Source organism: Nicotiana tabacum, chromosome 9 (genome assembly GCF_000715075.1).
Source record: "Nicotiana tabacum cultivar K326 chromosome 9, ASM71507v2, whole genome shotgun sequence".
In the NCBI taxonomy this organism is placed as follows: domain Eukaryota; kingdom Viridiplantae; phylum Streptophyta; class Magnoliopsida; order Solanales; family Solanaceae; genus Nicotiana; species Nicotiana tabacum.
The window spans coordinates 52069830-52091187 of NC_134088.1; the positions used below are offsets into that span (position 1 = coordinate 52069830).

General features: G+C 34.5%; 1 protein-coding gene across 2 annotated transcripts; it reads right to left on the reverse strand.

Annotated features, from left to right (window-relative positions):
- Positions 1-7191: 7191 nt before the first annotated feature.
- Positions 7192-20835, reverse strand: LOC107779751 (uncharacterized). 2 transcript variants are annotated; one of them, XM_016600234.2, is made up of 13 exons: positions 20609-20835; positions 18973-19260; positions 18820-18893; positions 18568-18727; positions 18443-18467; positions 18222-18311; positions 17840-18011; positions 17685-17758; positions 9249-9321; positions 8746-8817; positions 8530-8663; positions 7766-7839; positions 7192-7651 (listed from the first exon to the last, which is right to left on the reverse strand). In XM_016600234.2, exons 2-13 carry the CDS (start codon positions 19160-19162, stop codon positions 7587-7589), a joined length of 1203 nt encoding a protein of 400 aa, XP_016455720.1. In that variant the 5' UTR covers positions 19163-19260; positions 20609-20835; the 3' UTR covers positions 7192-7586. The 2 variants fall into 2 exon arrangements, with proteins under 2 accessions (XP_016455720.1, XP_075077781.1); XM_075221680.1 differs by lacking the exon at positions 18222-18311.
- Positions 20836-21358: the final 523 nt, after the last annotated feature.

Genomic DNA, 21358 nt, shown 5'->3' on the forward strand with positions numbered 1-21358 from the left:
ACACCTACTTGTCACCTATGCAGTCTGATAGTATCGCAAAAATATAAATATCTCTCTACTCCAATGTCGTATTGACAAATAGTTTAATGCATTGAAAATTAGACTCGTAGATTTTAAATTTGGTAGGTGGATCATCCTGTAATTCTAAGCATATTGGAATAAAAGCTCATCTACGTTTGACCTAATTTTTAGCATATTTATGAATGTAACTTGTGATGACCTTTGCCAACTTTTGGCCCACAACTCGCTTGACTTTAAAACATAACACATGACTATCATACGACTAAAATAACTCATAACATAACCTCCTTATCATGTTAATAACCTTAGTCTCACCCCAAAAGTACATGCTATAACATTCCCAACTTGTCGACTTTCGACGAAACTTATTTTCTTCAATTCGTTTAGTTTCTAAGCCTTCCAACCATCTTGGTACTTGTTATTCATGATCTTAAATATTTGTAACCTCCACGGTATCATGATTAACTTGATTTATGTAATTTCAAATATGATCTCATTTCTAAGCTTACATCAATTGACTTGCGACGTACCCTTACGTACGAAAATATAGGGTGTAACAATCAAAAAAAACAACGGGAAGCATCAAATAAGGGAACGAGGTTCTAATACTCAAAATGACCGTCCGGGTCGTTACACTTTCATATTTTATAGATCCCTTTTATGGAAGAAAAGGTTTTAGACCTCTTTAAATTGGAGATCCCTTCTTCACAAAAAAATAATAATAATAACATCTGCAATGTAGTTCTTAATAGAGTCTTGTTTAAGGAGGAGGAGGGGGGCGGGGGATTTTCTCTCAATAGTTTTTATACTTTCTTTTATATTAATTTTCATATATGTATGTGATGTTCGGTCAAAAATGCATATATTTAATCATTATTACCTTATATTTTAGTACTTTTAATCGTCTTTGGAGTATTAATTATATAACTTTATGCTTAATATTATATTTTAACTGTGTAAGAATAAAGCAGTCTGAAGATGAAGAGATTTGGAGCAAAATTGAATAAAACGCAAAAGAAAAAGAAAGAAAATTAAAAGAATAAAAAAAGGGGGCACCTTTTGGTGTTTGTCCGCCAAGTTGAAGACAAAAAAGGGAAATAAGCAACAATTAATGAAGGCCTCTAACTCAACGAATGATTTGAACGTGAAAATGTACTAGATTCAGCGCTAAGGCCAGCGCCACGCGCTGGCCAGGACCCTGCGTGCGGGATATTTTCTATTTCGCTCAGGACAAGGTTATTTCGGCCCTACACGATCCCAACTCGTATAAAAGGGGTCCTAAACCTAATTTGGATAGGATATAACATATTTTTGGGAGGAGAACGCGCTACTTTGAAGGGGAGAACATACACCATGCTTGGAGAAGGCTTCTAACTAGTTTTTCTTCTCTTCTCATCCTTTAATTTCATAGTTTATTAAATCTAGAGTTGTGGGGTGCTACATGAACGTTGTAGTTTGAAGCTTAGATTGTTCTTATTATTTTATCATATTGGTTTATTTATTCAATCTTGCGCTTAATTATTTGATTTCTTGATCACCAATTGAATACTATCTACGAATCTAGGGTTGAACTCGGGAGAGGAAATTTTAGATTGCATATAAGATTGAGTAGAGCAAGATCTTGAACTCGAGCATTGGGAACAAATTTTCGGTTAGGATAGGGATATACCTAATCGTCTTGCTTGGTTATTGTATGAAAATTATTAATGTGTTCTTGTTAATCCTAATTACATAGGAATATAGGCGTTAGGTTAACTTGAATAGACGAGTAGTACTTCGGGAGAAGTAAGGAGAAACTCATGAATATTTACTAGTTGAGCTTGTTCCTCTAGCCAAGATTGGCTCATTATAGCTGCTTCTTCAAAATTATCTTCTTGTGGGAACTCGCTCTCTTTTGCCACTTCGTCCGCCTCGGCCTTTATTCTCATGATTTCTTTACTAATTCTTTGTATAGCCTTTTGATTTTAATCTTGTTGCTCGGCTACTTGTCTCATCATGGGTAGAACAATTGATAGAAGGAAGAACTGATCTTAGACAAGAGATATACCAATTTGGCAGCTTTATTCGCGACTTGGATACAGATTTGAGTGCAAAGGTTGTTGCGTCTAACTCCCAAGACTTTAGTGATGAGTTGTGTGAAGATAAAAAAGATCTTCTAGACAAAATTGAGGAGCTAAAATGAGAATACCAATCATTAGAACATGTTATTGTTGATGATGCCGAGGTTGAGGGAGTATATAGTATTGAGGATGTAAAAAATAATGCAGTTTTGGAGTTGGGGCGTGTTGGTCCTCATTCTAAATATTTTTCTACATTATGTTTGGATGGAGACATGGAGATCTATCCTTTGGAGAGATGTATAGATGAAGAACAAGATCTTACATTCTAAAATTTACCACACCAAAAATACAAAACGATATCCCCCACTTAAAGGCCAAGAAGTGCAAAATACGACATTGCACAATTTTAAGTGTGGGGTGAGAAGATTGTTTGAGTGATTTTTTGTGCTACCCTAGCTTAATTGTAATATTCTTTCTTAGTGTAGTAGGTTTTGATTTAAAAAATCAATTGTAAAAAAAAATTAAAAAAAATCAGAAAATTAGGATTTTTCCCGACGATGGATTTTGTGGACATCTTTCTTAAGGGAGTAAGGTCCAATGAAAAGAAACATTCAAAAAATATTTTCTTTTTGTTCTAGTTAGTTTTAGTTAGGTAATAATACCCCTTGGTTTTTCTTTGTGCATGAGTTCTTTTTCAGTGGATGTAACTTGAACCAGGTAAAGTTTTTTTTAGGATTAGATTATTATTTTTTCTTTGTCTTAGGAGTAGTAGAAGAGGGAGGAGAAAATAAATTTGTAACTTGTTGATATTAGCATATTTAGGCCTGAGCTTGAGTAGTACTTTCCTCTGAGTGCTTGAGTAATGAATAAAATAGCAGACTTTCTGACACCTAAGCTCAAGGCTATGACTCTGTATATAGCTTATTCTTATTTTGTCGTTCGCTATGATCATGTCTGTCTTAGAGTAGAATTTATCTATCTTGATTGATACATGTGCCATGTGGGGTGAGAATTTCTTACATATATTTCATGCTTTTCATCTTAGTCTAGAACTTGTCTTGCATTTTATTGAAGCGAAATAAAAGTGTTGCTCTATTTAGAAGATGATAATAGGCTTTCTTTGATATGTCTTGTGAATTTTAGCCCTTTCAGATATTGTACCACTAGTTAGCCCTTTGAGCCTGTAGCCTTTTGTTTGGAAGCCTTATTTATGACTTGATCCTTTTGTTGAATCCCTAGTTTTTGCACCATGCTTCCTTGAGCACTATTACTTAGACTATGATATTAATTAATAAATTTGAAGAAAGTGAAGATTAGGTGAAAAATGGTGACCAACGATAGCTGAAAGTGATGAAAGGACCCTTTTGAAAAGAATGTGACGTGAAAAAAAAAAGAGAATAAAAAAAATTTCTTTGAAAAAAAAAATGAAACTTTCTTGATATGAGGGAAATACTTGTGAAACAACTGATGAAGAGAGTGCTGAAAAATAAAATTAAGAGATGAAAATAATGGGCGATAAAGTCTAAAAGTGAAAAGTGCTTAGGGAAGTGTAAGTCAATATTATATAGTTCTCCTACTTGTCCCTTAGCCAACATTACAACCCGTTAAAGTCCTATTTGATTCTATTCGAGCATACTTAATTAGCAGAGATGTATATAATGGGCAAGCATATGGTTATTTGTGCATACATGTGAATTCGTTTGTGAGTGCGAGAGTTGTTCTTTGATACTAAGTCCTTAAATTATATTAATTCTTTGATTTGAATGTATGGACTATTTAGTTTTGTGAGGACACTTGTTTCATGATAGATAGGTGATATTATTAGCTTTATTTGACAGAATAGGTGAGCGAGCTTAAATTTGGTGAGTTAGAGTCCCTCTGAGGTTAGAAGGTTAAAAGTTTGTTGTTTGTTTGTGACTTGTATATCTTGCACGATGATCAAGAAGTGTATATCTGATGGTTTAAGTTGTTATAGAGCCTAATTGTTAGTATCAATCGAAGTGGTGGTGTTTCTAGGCTTCGATTTATTGAGAGTGATTGTAATGCTTACTCGAGGACGAGTAAGAGTTTAAGTGTGGGGTGGTGATGTTCAGTCAAAAATACATATATTTAACCATTATTACCTTATATTTTAGTACTTTTAATCATCTTTTGAGTATTAATTATATCACTTTATGCTTAATATTATATTTTAATTGTGTGTAGGAATAAAGAGGCGTGAAGATGAAGAGATTTGGAGCAAAATTAAATAAAATATGGAAGAAAAAAAAAGTAAATTAAAAGAATAAAAAAAGGGGGCATACTTTGGTGTTTGTCCCCCTAAGTTGAAGACAAAAAAGGGAAATAAGCAACAATTAATCAAGTCTTCTAACTCAACGAAGGATTTGAACGTTAAAACGTACTGGATTCAGCGCTAGCCAGGACCCTGCGTGCGGGATATTTCCTATTTCGCTCGAGATAAGGTTATTTCGGCCCTATACGATCCCAACTCATATAAAAGGGGTCCTAAACCTAATTTGGATGGATCTAACATATTTTTGGCGGGAGAACACGCCACTTTGAAGGGGAGAACATATACCACGCATGGAAAAGGCTTCTAACTAGTTTTTCTTCTCTTCTTTTTCTTTAATTTTATAGTTTATTAGTTCTAGAGTAGTGGGGTGCTACATGAACGTTGTAGTTTGAAGCTTAGATTGTTCTTATTATTTTATCATATTGGTTTATTTATTCAATCTTGCGCTTAATTATTTGATTGCTTGATCACCAATTGAATACTATCTACCAATCTAGGATTGAACTCGGGAGAGAAAATTTTACATTGCATATAAGATTGAGTAGAGCAAGATCTTGAACTCGAGCATTGGGAATAGATTTTCGGTTAGGATAGGGATATACCTAATCGCCTTGCTTGGTTATCGTACGGAAATTATTAATGCGTTCTTGTTAATCCTAATTACATATGAATATAGGCATTAGGTTAACTTGAATAGGCGAGTAGTACTTCGGGAGAAGGCTACAAGTAATATTAACCATGTCAACCAATAAACCAGATAAATTAATTAGACAATTTAAGTGAATGACTCAATGGGATTGTGAGCTAACCCATAGCTCTAGAATATTTTCTCTCATTGAATTCGTCTCCAAAATTTCACCAACTTATTCCTTTAATCTCATAGTTTGCTACTCTAGATTAGTTGTAGTTATTAATCTTTAGAAAATCGTTTGAATAGATTAATTCTCTTAGTTTAATTGATAGTTAATCACAAGTCCCTGTGGGTATGATATCTGGACTTACAATCCTATATTACTTGTACGACCACATATACTTGCGTGAGCGTTTGGGAGCAACAAATTTTTGGCGCCGTTGCTGGGGACTTTAAAATTTACTGTTTTGTTAGATTAGACTTTTAATTTTTTTCTATTCAAGTTTTTAATTTTAGTTTAGTGTAGTTCATATTATATTTTTTTTACATGGCATCTTGAAATGAGAATTGGTCGAATATTAGTTATTCTTATTTTGGTGATACCTGTCCATATTGTGGAGGACCACATATGTGGCAAAATTGTGAATCTCAATCTTATGAATGGAATTTTTATAATGTGTGTGGTTGTCAAGGTGGCCATTAAGATGGTTGTTCTAATTCTTTTTACCCTTCTATGAGCCCTTACTATGATATCTTTAATAATATTTATGAGTTTGATAGGAGCAATGAAGTGGAGGATGTAGAGCGTGGTGCCCGTATTATGGACATGATGAGGCAAGCAGCCGGGCAACAAGATGAAAATCAAAAGGCTATACAAAGAATTAGTGAAGCAATCATGAGAATGAAGGCCGAGGCGGACGAAGTGGCTAAAGAGAGCGAGTTCCCACAAAAAGATAATTTTGAAAAAGCAGATATAGTGAGCCAATCATGGCTAGAGGAACAAGCTCAACTAGTAAAATTTCATGTGTTTCTCCGTGATGGTCTTTCAAATATGGCAGAACAGCTGATAGAAGGAAGAACTGATCTTAGACAAGAGATCGACCAATTTGGCAGCTCTATTCGCGACTTGGATACATATTTGAGTGCAAAGGTTGTTGCATCCAACGCCCAACAATTTAGTGATGAGTTGTGTGAAGCTGATAAAGATCTTCTAGACCAAATTGAGGAGCTAAAATGAGAATACCAATCATTAGACCATATTCTTGTTGATGATGCCGAGGTTGAGGGAGTATATATTATTGAGGATGTAAAAAATAATGCAGTTTTAGAGTTGGGGCATGTTGATCCTCATTCTAAATATTTTTCTACATTATGTTTGGATGGAGACATGGAGATCTAGCCTTTCGAGAGATGTATAGATGAAGAACAAGACCCTTACATTCTAAAATTTACCACACCAAAAAGACAAAACGACATCCCTCACTTAAAGGCCAAGAAGTGCAAAATGTGACATTATTTGCTTGGATTAGGTATATCCCTCACGGATTTGCGGTTAGGATAGGGATATACCTAATCGCTTTGCTTGGTTATTGTACGGGAATTATTAATGCGTTCTTGTTAATCCTAATTCCATAGGAATATAGGTGTTAGGTTAACTTGAATAGGCGAGTAGTACTTCGGGAGAAGGCTACGAGTAATATTAACCATGTCAACCAATAAACGAGATAAATTAATTAGACAATTAAGTGAAAGACTTAACGGGATTGTTAGCTAACCCATAGTTCTAAAATATTTTCTCTCATTGAATTCGTCTCAAAATTTCGCCAACTTGTTTCTTTAATCTCTTAGTTTGCTACTCTAGATTAGTTGTAGTTAATAGTCTTTAGAAAATCGTTTGAATAGATGAATTGTCTTAGTTTAATTTAGTTGATAGTTAATCACAAGTCCTTATGGGTCCGATATCTGGACTTACTATCCTATATTACTTGTACGACCACGTATACTTGCATGTGCGTTTGGGAACAACAGTATATCAATTAATCAAACCTCGATATAATATTCTCTTATAATATTTTATTTATTTATTATTTTTATTCGATTTATCGTCTTTAAAGTTTGTTTTGTTAGGTTTCACATGACACCTTGTCATTTCAACCCCTACATGTTTGTATGAATAGTGAAACAAATTAAAGGAGAATCTTGCTCTATTTGTCATTCAATCTCTTTATTCAAGGGAAGTACAAACTTTACAAAAGAAAATAAAAGATTGGCCAACAAAGATAAATAACAGCTCGATCATTTGTTTACCCCTTTGTATTTGGTTTTTTTCTGCTTTCATTTACGTGTAAGAAGGATCAAGAAATCGAGATTCTATAACGTTATAGCCACTTCGTTTTATCAAGAAACTAAATGAATCATGTTAGCGGGAAGTCTTTTGATACACATTTGTCTTCAGGACGACAAAAAATGTTGCATATGCAGAGACTTCCTTGTATTCCCCGACAGGCATGGAACCAAGCCACTGAGGCCAGCCATTGAAAAGCCATAACAATGGGAACAATCTTTGGCAATGTGAAGTTTGTCAAACTTGTGATGCTGCTGCTACTTGCCTGCTCTTCCAAACGATGGGAGCCACGAGCATCGATACTGCAAAATTTAAAGAATGGCAAAACTTCATATTATATGTTTAATTATCCAAAATCTTTATCCCTTATCAACCAGAGTCAAGATGGAAGGTGGCCAAGTGGCTGAGCTACTTACTGTAAACACAAACTGCAACCCATTCATTCACTATCCTTACCCAAGTGCTGGTCCAACCAACATCTATTGTAAACCTGCAGATAAACAATAAAAGTACCATGTAATAAGAAGCATTTAGTTACATATTTTTAAGTTGAACTCAATAGATTGCACGGTTCCAATCCCATCAAGGACCCTACCCTCATTTACCTTCCCATCCTTCAGTATTCAAGTGTCCACTCTTACCTCCAAATTTTGTTTGTTTATTTAACTTTTTTAGAAAAGGAGCAAGCAGCATTTCAATTCCCTGCCATCAAATGGTCTTACACTTATGACCACCAATTTGACCTGAATCGTTGTTGATGTAACTTGTTAGATTACTTTTTCTTTCTTCCAATGGACAAGAGAACTACATCTTGATGCATAACTACTATTGTTTTAAGTTCCTCATAAATATTCTTTCTAGATCTGCATGATTAAGTACCCTGTCTAAGGTGCTGAAAAGAAGACCTTCAACACAAGGAAGATGTGATACGGAAATTTTAAGTTACATTTTCTGGCAGAATTAGATCCATATAGTGGTGGCAAAATGGATTTAAAAAAATGGTTATCCATCCGTATTACCCGTTTTTGACCCGCCCCTAGTTCCATATGACATGCACTAACTACAAAATATGTTGTTGCTAGTAGTTTCAACCTGAAATCTTTTATCACTTCCAACTGAACCCAAAAATTAGATCGCCCAAATGAAAATTAACCTATTGTCTCAAGATGAAGGAACTTGCCTCTTCATGGCGTGATTAGGATTCCATCCAATTAATAGCATTGCAAAGTACATTGCTCCTGTCGCAAAGACGAAATGAAAGAATCCATAACCATATGGAACATCATCTTCTTCAGGCGCATCATCCTTCTTAAACTGTAACTTACTTCTATTAGAAATTTCCCCTTCATTTTGTTTTCTTGTATTGTGATTATAAAAGTATGAAAATGAGGCAAACCTGAAAGCATTTCGAATCAATTCCAGTTGAAAATGTTGCAATGACAATTGCAAGGACCGCTATAACGAAGCTCTGTCAAAACTAAGAGCGACAACTTAGAGTTGTGGAAATTAAAATAGGGAGGATCATGATAATCTACCTCAATGACACGCTGAAAAAGTGATCGTTCTACTACACCACTATGTACTTTGAAGTCGAGACTTTAATATGAATTCAGCAGCTCATGAGACACTTCCCCAAGATTATATAGCATTTAAATCTAAATGCTGGATATACCCTGTCCAAATTATGAGGCAAAGGCAATAGAATAATAGTAGAATTGACCTTGACCAATTTGACTTAAGATTGACAAACTAGGAAGATATACTGCTACATGTTGACTGTCTCAACGAACATTTTTTTAGTCAAAAAGAATTTTGTTGTAGCTGCTTTGGAATCAGTAATGTATTAGCTAAAAGGCATTAAGCAGTTTTGTGTTAAGGTTTTTGAGGTCCGAAAATTACAATGATGGTGAACCAGTCTCCTTTTCCAGTTGCCAATTCTGCTTTCCGGATGCATTTCTCCTCTGGGGGTTCACTGTAAATAGATGAAACTTATAAGAACTTTATTCAAGAAAATGGCATAATTTCATGAATACCATAGATGCCTAATTGTGAATTAGCATTCTCAAATGAAAGCTTGAACCGAACAGAGGGACTTTCTCAAATAAATGAAAATATTAACTTGAAAACTTCCCGTGACAAGTTTAACTTATCTACTTCCTCTCTCATATTTAAATGACTGAGAGACAAGCTTGAGAATACTTTAAGACATGCATATGCCTTCAGGATTTTTGTCGCACAACTTCTATGCTCAACAAATGACATTACTTAGAGTTAGAGACTGGTCCAGAATTTAAACGTAACATTGTGGGGGCACCATTATCTCTAACGTAAATATGAAAATAATATTAGTTGCAATAAAGTTTGAAGTGCAATTCTTTGAAAACTTAGTCATTACGAGTTCGTAGCCGAAAGAATGTTCAAAAATATGAAAAACTTAAATAAAATCAAGACTAATAAAGGTGTGTAAGTAGTCCAAAAGTCTCAATCGACGTCGCAGAGTCAATGGATACTTGCTACTTTGCCGAAGTAAATGTTGAAGGGAGAAGGATTTTAGTTGTCTTTATTTTTTTAAAATGAAATAGTAATAAAAATTGGTTAGAGATAAAGATTATTGACTAATTGAACTAGTTAATGAAATAATTTATCCCCCTTTCCTACTGTCTTTAGTCATTATTTTTATGTTTCTTTATTAACTTTTCAAAGTCTAGAAAGATGTATCTCCAATAGAGTTTTTGCTATTTTGTGTAGAAGATCGTGAAGAGAAGTTGAGTTTTGGAGCGTTAGATGGAGAGTGATGTTCGGCTAAAAAATCATATATTTAACCATTGTTGCCTCACGTTCTAGTACTTTTAATCATCTTTCGAGTATTAGTTATATTATTTTGTGCTTAATATTATATTTTAACTGTGTAAGAATAAAGCAATATGAAGATGGTGAGATTTGGAACAAAATTGAATAAAACGCGAAAGAAAAAAAGAAGGAAAAAAAATAAATAAAAAAATGAGAAGAAAAGGGGGGACACCCCTTTGGTGTTTGTCCCAAGTGAAGACAAAAAAGGAAAGAGAAATACAACTTAAAGGAAAGAAGGCAAAAACGACCTGGGAGGAAGAATTGAATTCGTGGAATCGTTATTGTTTTCTGCGCCAGGACCAGCGCTCTGGACGCCGGGGACGGGTACTTTTCCTAATTTGTTCGAGACAAGATTATTTTGGCCCTACACGCCCCTAAATCATATAAAAGTGGTCCTAAACTTAGTTTGAAGGAGAGGACGGGACTTTGAGAGAAGAACAAAAGTACAAAACACTCGGGAGCACATATTTGATCAATTCTTCCATTCTTCTTCTAGTATTCATTGATTTTATGTTTGAAAATATTATTTTTGATGATTGTATGAACATGAGTGGCTAAGAACCCTATTGTTCTGGGGTCATGGGTGCTACATGAATGTTGACGTTTGAAGTTTAAATTGACGAGTTTGATTTTATCATATTGTGTTGTTTAGTTAATTCCATTTTTAATTATTTTGCTGAGTAGCCAACAGTGAAATACTATCTACGAATCTAGAGTTGAACTCAAAAGTGGGAATTCTAGGTTGCATATAGAATTAAATAGAGCAAGTTCTTGAATCCGGACATCGGGGAACGGATTCGCAATTAGGATAGAAATATACCTAATTGCCTTGCTTGGTTGAAATACAGGAAGTATAAATGCATTCTTGTTAGTCTTAATATCATAGACATATAGGCATTAAGTTAGCTTGAATAGGCGAACAAGAACTCAACAGATTCTTATGAATAATATCAACCCTGTCAATCAACAATCCAGATAAATCAATTAGTCATCTTAACCTAAGAACACAACAAGATTGTTAGCTAGCCTATGACCCTAGAATTCTCCTACTAATTGTTAACCGAAATTGCTTAAGTATTGTGGTTGATTTCTAGTTATTTCATTGCTTGATGTTTCTTAGGTAGTAAATTAGCCACTCACACATTTTGTGAGAAAACTCTTGAATCGATAAGTTATTTGAGTTTGAATCAGTAAAAAGTTAATCATAAGTCTCCGTGGAAACGATACTCTACTCACTACTCTATTACTTGACGACCATGTATGCTAGCGTGAGTGTGTTTGGTCGCAACAAGTTTTTGGCGCCATTGTCGGGGGCTTAGAATGAGCTATTTCTCTAGATTAGACATTTGTTTATCTAATTCAAGTTTTTTTATTTTTAGTTTAGTTAGTATTTTTTATTTATTTAACATGGTATCTTGGATTGAAAATTGTTCGAATGATGGTTATTCTTATTTTGATGATCCTTGTCCATATTGTGGAGGACCCCACTGGTGAAATAATTATCAGAATATTTCCGGGAGCGAGTTGTGCACACAATCTCAATCCTTTGAGTGGAATATTAGTAATATGTGTGGTGGTCAAGGTGGTCATTGGGATAGTTATCCTAATTCTTTTTATCCTTCTCTGAGCCCTTATTGTGATCTTTCAACAGTGTTTGTAAATTTGACAAGGGCAATGAAGTGCAACATATGGAACATGATGCATATATTAGGGATATTTTGAGGCAAATGGCAGAGCAACACATGAAAAGAATGAGGGAAGCAATCACAAGAATAAAAACCAATCTGGAAGAATTAAATGAAGAGAACGAGTTCCACCAAGTGGAAAATTTTGAAGAAGTGGAGATTTTGAGCAAAATATGGCTAGTGGAACGAGTTGAAAAGTTAGAAATATATGAGGGTCAACGTGAGGAAATTACTGATGGGATGAGACACTTTATAGAAGGAAGAGCTGAACTGGAACAAGAGATCGATAAATTTGGCACTACTATTCACGACTTAGAGGCTCAATTGAATGCAAAGATTGATGCGTCTAACGCCTAACAAAATAGTAATGAGTTGTGTGAAGCTGAAAAGGAGCTTATACGACAAATTGAGGAGCTAAAAGTGAAGAGCCAATCATATAAGCATATTTTTGTTGATGATGCCCATGTTGAGAAATGTACACTAGAGCCATATGAGGAAACAAATAATGTTATATTTGAATACTCTTGTGCATGTAAATATGAGGATGTAAAGAGTAATACAATTCTAGAGTTATGGCGTATTGGTCCTCATTCTATACATTTTTCAACACTGTGTTTGGATGATGACATGAAAATCAAGTCATCTGAGCCTTTGGAGGAGCTAATAGACGAGGAACCTGGTACTTGCATTCTTGAATTCGTCGTGCCAGAGAGATAGAATTACATACCTCATCCGAAGGCCAAGAAGTGTGAAATGCGATATTGGTTGCTTGGCCCAATTAAATTTGTCCAACCACCCTGGGAGCATAACAGAAAGCTTGAAGCCAAATTAGAGACTCAATTCATAAGTTCGAGGTGGAGGCAAAAAGTGGTTTACGTCGTACCGCGACGTTAAATTAGGCGCTTGTTGGGAGGCAACCCAACTTTACTGCTTTCTTTTAGTTTTGATATTTTTTCTTATTGTATTATTTTTATAGTATTATTTTATTTTGTAGGATTTTGAGTATAGGAAGCAAAGGCATAGGAAGTGTGCAAAAGTGAAGCAGATGATTGGAGCTAGTGTGAGGTACCCGCACAAAGGACCATCCGTGGAAGAAGTCTGAGTACCTCGTGAGCTGCTATTACTTCGGTCGTTGGCCTTTAAGGGAGTTTCTTATCCACCCTCGTTATTTTTTACTTTATTTATGCATTGGGGACACTGCACTCTTTTAAGTATGGGGTGGGAGAATTTTTTTAGATCATTAGTAGTGTTATATTAGTATGTTAATTTCTTATTTTTTTCAGTTTCGTATTTTTGTTTTTTTATAGTAGTGTAGTATTATAGGTGATTAATTTTAAAACTAAAAAAAATGAAAAAATTAAAAAATATTAGACTTTTCCTGACGATAGATCTCCTAGACAGTTTTTTGAGGGATTAAAGTCTGGCAAAAAATTAAAAAATAAAAAAAATAATACAAATGTATGTCTTTTTATATTTTAGGTAGTAATAACCCCCCGTGATTTTTCTTTGTGCCTCGGTTCTTTTTTATGGGATGTAGTTTGAACCGGGTAGTAGTTTTTCAACTTTTAGAGTAGATTAGAATTTAGAAAATAAATGGAGGAAGAAATATGAGATTCCTAGGCACTCTTGACTTGTTTAACAGTAGCATATTTAGGATTTGGCATGTGTAGTACCTTCCCTATATTTCAAAATTGATCATGATATCTTTATAAATTGGATAGCATATTTTGTGGTGCCTATGTCTCGTTTACTAGACTTATGTTCACTTTGTGCTTAATGCTTAATATCTCGTGGCTTTGTGAATACTTGTATTAGCTGAGAGTCAGAATGGGACCGTCCCTTAGTGAGTCATGTGCCATGTGTGAAGTGAGTTTTTTGTGTAGTTCATGTATTGTACTTGTGTCTAAAACTTGCCCTATATGTGAGTCGAAGCGAAAGTTTAGGTGATGCTTGGTTTGAAAAATGATTTTAGGCTTTCTTTGATCTTTTTGAGCTTATTGCTTACCATAAATAAAAATTATCCCTAATTAACCCCTTTGAGCCTATAGATTTTATTTTGCATCCACATTACAAGCCTATGCCCTTTTTGTTCTTAAATGACATTATTTTGATCTTTTACTTCTCAAAGCACTTTAATTGTGAAATGAGCGCTAAAAGAAGTAAGAAAGGACTAAATGTTGAGTGGCTTTTGAGTGGAACCAATGAAATGAAGAAAGGTGCACTTGTTTTGTAAAATAATACACCACTAGCAAAAATTGAAAATAGAAGAAAAAGAATAGTTGGAAAAAAAGAGAGAAAAATCTGGAAAAAAGAAGGAAAAATATAGATGAATAAATTATTGTCTTGTTCTTGCTAGTGGATATGAATTAAAGTAGTGCTTAAAGAAGAAGGGACCATTTTTGGAGGTGATATTGTTTGTGAAATTGAAGTGGTGTTGAAGAAAATGTGCTTAAAGTGATTATGTGATGTGTTAAAGTGCTTAGGAGGGTGAGTCATTATTCCTAAAATATATCCTATCCGACTCTTAGCCCACACTACAATCATGAAAAAGTCCTAATTGATTTTAGATCGACCGAGCCAACATTAGTAGAGATTTACATTAAGGGCAAGCCTATGGTGCTGATTGCATGCATGTGACTTCTTTGTGAGAATGAGAGATTTTATTTGATAGATTTGAGTCCTTAGATTATATTTGATCATGAGATTCGAATATGTCGATTCAACTTACTCTATTGTTCTTGTTGTGAGGGCACATGGTTTCACGAGGGATAGGTAACATTATTAGACCTCTCTAGGATGTTGGGTGTTCAACCCATGAATGCATTGTGACATTGAGTCGGTTTTTGAGGCTAGGATTGTTATGAGCACATTGTCTTTGTTATAAATATTTTTGAAGAATGGCATAAGTAAAGAGAATTGTAAGTGATTGCATATGCTACAGTTTAATTGTTAATATCCCATAGTCATTGGTGTAGTGTGCTGGGAGGAAGAATTGAATTCGTGGAATCGTTACTGTTTTCTGCACCAGGAAAGCGCTAGGCGCTGGTCTGGACCCTGGGGACGGGGTACTTTCCCTAGTTCGCTCAGGACAAGGTTATTTCGGCCCTACACGCGCTTAACTCATATAAAAGGGGTCCTAACCCTATTTTGATGGAGAGTACGAGACTTTGAGAGAAGAACAAAAGTATGAAACACTCGGGAGTACGGATTTGATCAATTCTTCCATTCTTCTTCTAGTATTCATTGATTTTATGTTTGTAAATATTATTTTTAATGATTGTATGAACATCAGTGGCTAAGAACCTTATTGTTCTGGGATCATGGTGCTACATGAATGTTGGTGTTTGAAGTTTAAATTGACGAGTTTGATTTTATCATATTGGGTTATTTATTTAATTCTATTTTTAATTATTTTGCCGAGTAGCTAAAAGTGAAATACTATCTACGTATCTAGAGTTGAACTCGAAAGTGAAAATTCTAGATTACATATAGAATTAAATAGAGCAAGTTATCGAACCCGAGCATCGGGGAACGTATTCACAATTAGGATAGAAATATACCTAATTGCCTTGCTTGGTTGAAATAAAGGAAGTATAAATGCATTCTTGTTAGTCTTAATATCATAGACATATAGGCATTAAGTTAGCTTGAATAGGCGAGTAAGAACTCGACAGATTCTTATGAGTAATATCAACCTTGTCAATCAATAATCCAGATCAATCAATTAGTCATCTTAACCCAAGAACGCAACAAGATTGTTAGCTAGCCTATGACCCTATAATATCCTCTCCTACTAATTGTTAGCCGAAATTGCTTAAGCGTTGTGGTTGATTTCTAGTTATTTCATTGCTTGATAGTTTCTTAGGTAGTAAATTAGTCGCTTACACATTTTATGAGAAAACTCTTGAATTGATAAGTTATTTGAGTTTGAATCAGTCAAAAGTTAATCATAAGTTTCCGTGGAAATGATACTCTATTCACTACTCTATTACTTAACGACCACGTATACTTGCATGGGTGTGTTTGGTCGCAACAGAAAGCTTTTAAAAGAAAAAAATTAAACTAAGTGACTTCTATGTACTAGTACTAAATTAATGTTTGAATTAAAAAAAGAAATAAACCAAGTTGACTGCTAAATATAGAGTACTAAACTTTCGTTCAATTAAAAAAGGAAAAAAGTAAGAAAAAGTGAAGTAATGTTGGTGTTGGGTCTGGCAGTGAGGAAAGGAACTTAAGCAGGCCGTTGAACCAGTACAACCATGGGTCGTTTTGCTCATTTGGGGGCACAATAAAATTATTATAAGGGTCCGAAATGTATATATAGTAATATATACCTGATTTTTCCCGAGCCTATAGGGTGCCAGTGACCCTTCATCTCTCCACGTGGGTCCGCCCCTACTTAGAGCTATTGATATTCCTAAAAGGCTCAAGAAACTCTGGTGTGTAGTGCTTAGTTTCAAATTACAACCTCTTTCTTTTTTTCACCCATGAAAGTTCCAGTGAAGAAAAAAAGAAGGATGAATGTTGGAAGGAAAAATTACGCGACACGAGCATATACACTTTATTTACCATTCTTAAATGTACTTCAGAAAATTATCATTCGTAGCCAAATGTTAAAAAGTATTTTTGAGTATTCTAGATTAAGTATTCTAGAATTAGGCTGTACATGTATGAAATTGTACATATGGCTTATAGGATAAGATTTTTGCATTATCTAAATGTTTTTGTGTTTTCAAGGATGATCAAGTTAATAGTATGTATGTGAAATTATTTAATAATACTGAGAGTTATCCTAGGACACAAATTCAAACACCTTTTTTTTATCTTGTAATGTAAGAGTGGAGTTTCAATATAGTGAGCTAAATGTCTACCTCCCTCTTCCATCCTCTTTATGCATTATGATATGACGAAGGGCCCACCTTATATTCTAACATTATATTTGAATTTTATTACAAATTCACTTATAATACTTAAACAAGAGATCAATTATTTTTAACTGAACAAGAGAGTAACAAGTTCTCGTAACTCAGTTGGTTACAACACTCTCTTAGTGAGCGGAGGTCTTAAGTTCTACTCGCGACGAGAGCATTCTATTTTTTGAATTTTTGTATTTTCTCTTGGTTAAATCCGTTGCACGAATGAATATACATTTGATACATGTTGTATTCGTTGCGCGAACGAATACAGTTTACACAGACTGTATTCGTTGTGCGTCTGAATACAAGTGATGCAAGCTGGTAACAATTGAACAATAGCTATGAATGGTAATTAGGCAAACTATAATTATGTGTGATAATTAGGCTCTAAACTGTAATATTTTATGAAAATTACTTAATTGGTAGCCATTTATTGTTTTGTATTGATCTAAATTAAGCAGACAGATAAGAACAATTAACCCAAATAGCCATCCACCCAACCGCTTAAACTAAAAATAGCCGGTGGAGGTATAATATATGCATAATTTGTGTATTATATATGTATAATTGTGTATAATTTATATAAATAGCTAGAAAAAGTAAATAATAAATAAGGTCGGCTATTTGTGTAAATATCCCTTGTATTTATTCTGGTTGAGTGTACAGTTAGTGTATTATTCTGTTGGGCTAGTTGTGTAATTTGGGTTACTTATAGTTTCGGGTTTCCGGGTCTCTATAAATAGTTTGTATGGACGCGGTCATCATTTACTCTGGGAAATAATACAGCTCTCGTTTTCTCTCTCAATACCAACACAAAATCCTAACACGATTTCGTCGACTTACCATAGATGAAAAGTTTACGGAGAAAAACATTCAAATCATACCTTCTGATGGCAGACCAGCAGAGAAACACCACATACAGCCCCATAAAACCTGGAGTCAGGAAACCGACATTCACCTGCTGCCAAAAAAAAACATTAATTTAATATAAGTTTACCCAACTCAAAAATAAGCTGTAACACAAGCAACTGAGACTCGCCTTGGGGTGGAGAGAGATACTGGTCATGAGTTGGAGGAGTACTAATGTCCAGGAGATGAAGAAAATATTAAGAAGGCATGATGGTTGAGGAGTATACCAAATGTACATTAGAATGATCCCAAGGATGCATATAATATATGCAGTGGTTGCAAGTAACATCATTTGGATGTGGCTGCAAGCAAAGTGGTTTTATTTCCCATTAGCACGAACCATTTATACACAATTAATATCCAAATGAGTGTAGCATAAATAAGTTACGTTGATACCATAATCATTCATGTAGTTTCCTAAGATAGATCTTGTCTGACATATATGATCAAGGCATGCTTATCCTCCGTCAAAATTTATAGAAAAGGGGGGACTAATTAAGCCAATTAATTACCATCTGACAGCATATTTCTCAGAGTGGCAGCAATCATTCAGCCATGTGATAAAACTAATTATACTTATAAGCTGAATTAGTAAAAAGACCCTGCAAATGGAGAATCAACAAAATTAATTGTATGAGTTACATACATGTGGTTTCTGTGAATTACATTTTAATATCAAGTAAGTGATTGTGCATGATGAAACAAAGCATGTCAGATGAATAATTGGTCATACCCCGCACCAAAATGCGCAACCTCGCCTGTGCACAAGACACAACATCATTCAGCTATATATATATATATCTATGAAGGATTAATATCTGAAACACAAGACAAGTACTAGATCGAATATGTACTAACCATAGATTGAAACAATCTCTCCAGGAAGAAGAAAGGGAAGTAGAATTAGAGAAATGTTCATGAAAAGCTTGGCAGACCACCATCCTGAGTGCCATAATTCTCTACGGTCATTCAATTTCGAAGTACCAGCTGTAGAGAGGAACATGGCTAAATAGAAAAGCTAAAATGATATTAAGGCTTGACTCAGAAAATCATGGAAAGATCTAGCAGGGAATTAGAATTCCATGATTGAGCCTGTGTTTAGGAGGATACAGAGCACCCCAAGCTTACTCTCAACACTCCTTCTGCACCCAAACAGTCTTCACCACCATTACATTCTTTAAATCCTGCAGATAGATAGATATACACATTGTTAGAAATTAATGTGTACCACCGCATGCAGCAAAGATCAAAAAGCCATCTTACTCTTTATTTCTTTCAAAATGCTATGGCCATAATCACGAACAGCCCAAGCTAGTAAATTTGCAATGAGAAATAATAAGCCGTAAATATATCTAGCCATCCAAGGATTAGAGCCATGTCGAAATTGGTCTAACCAGTAACCTAGCTTGATCTTGCCATATCTCTCAGTAATGCTACTATTACTGCCCTCCATTTATCCTTTAGAGCAAGACAAAGAAGTTGTAGTCATGGCATAAAAGTACGAATGAAGCAGGGGAAGTTGAGTTCTTCCCTCCAGCACCTCAGCTCCATCTGCAAAGCAAATATATATATAATAGAATATTTGGTATATACTTAAGTTTCGTATAGAATTAAAGCTTTTTAAGTTAATTTGTCAACTACAAAGCATCTAGTATAGCTATGTGAATGAAGATGCCTATATATGGTCCTTAAATTCCTCCACGACATTTTTTTACCCCCTTTTGGTCATGCCAAGGTTTTGGACCACTTTGCAAATTCTGAAAGTATCTTAGATGAAATGGATGTTTTTAATCATATCTTGCCATTTCACAATATTGTGTCAAATGTGTAATACGAATTTCGTCATGTAAAAACTCGTACCACTCAAAAATTATTCCTTCCTGATCACCATTAGGAGAACTGGTTCTTGTTGAAATCAACATCAAGTGGAAGAGATTCCTAGTCGGTATCTCTACCAAATGAACAAAAAACCGAGTTTCTGACCCGAATTCTTGAATATATTCTGGTTTTGTATCCAAAAGAGGTAAACAAGATAGAAATTCTCTAGCAAAAGATCATAAAACATGAGCAAATCACGTGACAAGTTTGCTTGTTTTTTGTTGTTTTTCTATTATTCTTTTCTAAGGAATTGCTTGTTTGAACAGCAAAGAATCTGCAAAAGAGCTCTTCCATAAAGACCCATTTTGAAGCGTGTTGCGTTCATCTACCAATTTGCATCTACTATACATTTATGTTTTCTTCCTATCTTTGCAATTCCCTCGATGCATACAATTATACAGATATCATACACATGTTACGTATTGCTAATATTTCCATCACCACCAATATTCGACAATTAAAGGCACTGAATCCTTTTTTAATTTCCAACCCCCCCCCCCCCCCACACACACACACACACAACAAACATTGCTATTCTTCTTTCCTTAGCCTTGGCCCCAGAGAGGATAACTTCATTACACGGATTTCTGAGGGTTTCGATAAATAAAATAAAACCTTTTCTTTCTGCCCATAAACTTTTTTGGTTTGATCTAGTCTAATATCAGATTAAAAATTATCCCATATAGAGTAATACAGTATATATTCCTCATGATGTTGGTTTCAATCCTCATCAAAACAAATGAGAATTTGGAAAACTCTTACATGAAATCATCAGCTAAGGAAGATTACCATAAACGCAGAAAAGAGTTATTCTTTTCTTCTCATACATGCCTTAATCTGATAAGCAGATCAATGCCAATGGAAAAGTATCCAGAAATAGATGGATTGTTGACTAAGCAAGACTTGAAAGAGTTTGGATTATTGCCTCATAATGATTTACATGGAAGATTAAGCAAAGGAAATGATGGTTTCAGTTTGTTGTTTATATTTAAAGATTGAATGAATAATCACAATTACATACCCGTAAGAGATAAGCGGATGAAACTAACTATTATCTGATAAAGTTGATACCAAAATAAGCACCAAAGATGTCTTGCAGTACTAATGCTGAAGATCAATGTTTATTTGAATGCAGAAGCCAATCTCTGTCGATCTGTAGTTTGCTTTCGAGTAACTTATTGATAGAGAGATTGAAAGCAATGTCCTTACTAATTCTCCTCTGGAACTTCTTTTTGTCCCTCCTGTCTGTTGACGATTATATATATATATATATATATATATATATATATATATATATATATATATATATATATATATATATATATATATATATATATATATAACTAGATAGTTTGCAGAACGGCTAGATGGGGTGGGTGGTCTGCGGGAAGGTGTGGGGAAGGGAAGAGCTTGCTTTTAACTTTTTTTCTTTTCCCCTTTTTTTTTTTTTTTTTTTTTTTTGTGTTGGATGATGTTTGTTCTGCTTTTTCTCCCGCCGAAGCGAAGCTTTTAAGACTAAGTTTTAGAGAAGAGTAAACTAGAAAAAGGGGGTGAAATGTGCTCCATCAGCTATCACTCTTTCATGCGTTCAAGTATATTCAGACGCGGATTCAGGGTTTTTACGTGACGGGGCACAGTATTATACTAAATTAGTAAAAGCTTTTAGTGTTCAGGGTACCAAGTACTTTAAATTAACTATTTTCAAGGTAAATACATATACATATACAAGATTTTTTTAGAAAGCTAACGGATCCGATGATCCTCACTTTAA

What these genes read in the sequence shown, in the direction of transcription:
- LOC107779751 (XM_016600234.2), bottom strand. Translation starts at nt 19,162, where the DNA reads ATGGAGGGCAGTAATAGTAGCATTACTGAGAGATATGGCAAGATCAAG. An exon ending in AGAGATTGTTTCAATCTATG is followed by an intron (nt 18,468 to 18,567) that starts GTTAGTACATAT and finishes TCTTGTGCACAG; the next exon opens with GCGAGGTTGCGCATTTTGGT. An exon ending in TGCTGGTCTGCCATCAGAAG is followed by an intron (nt 9,322 to 17,684) that starts GTATGATTTGAA and finishes ATCTATTTACAG; the next exon opens with TGAACCCCCAGAGGAGAAAT.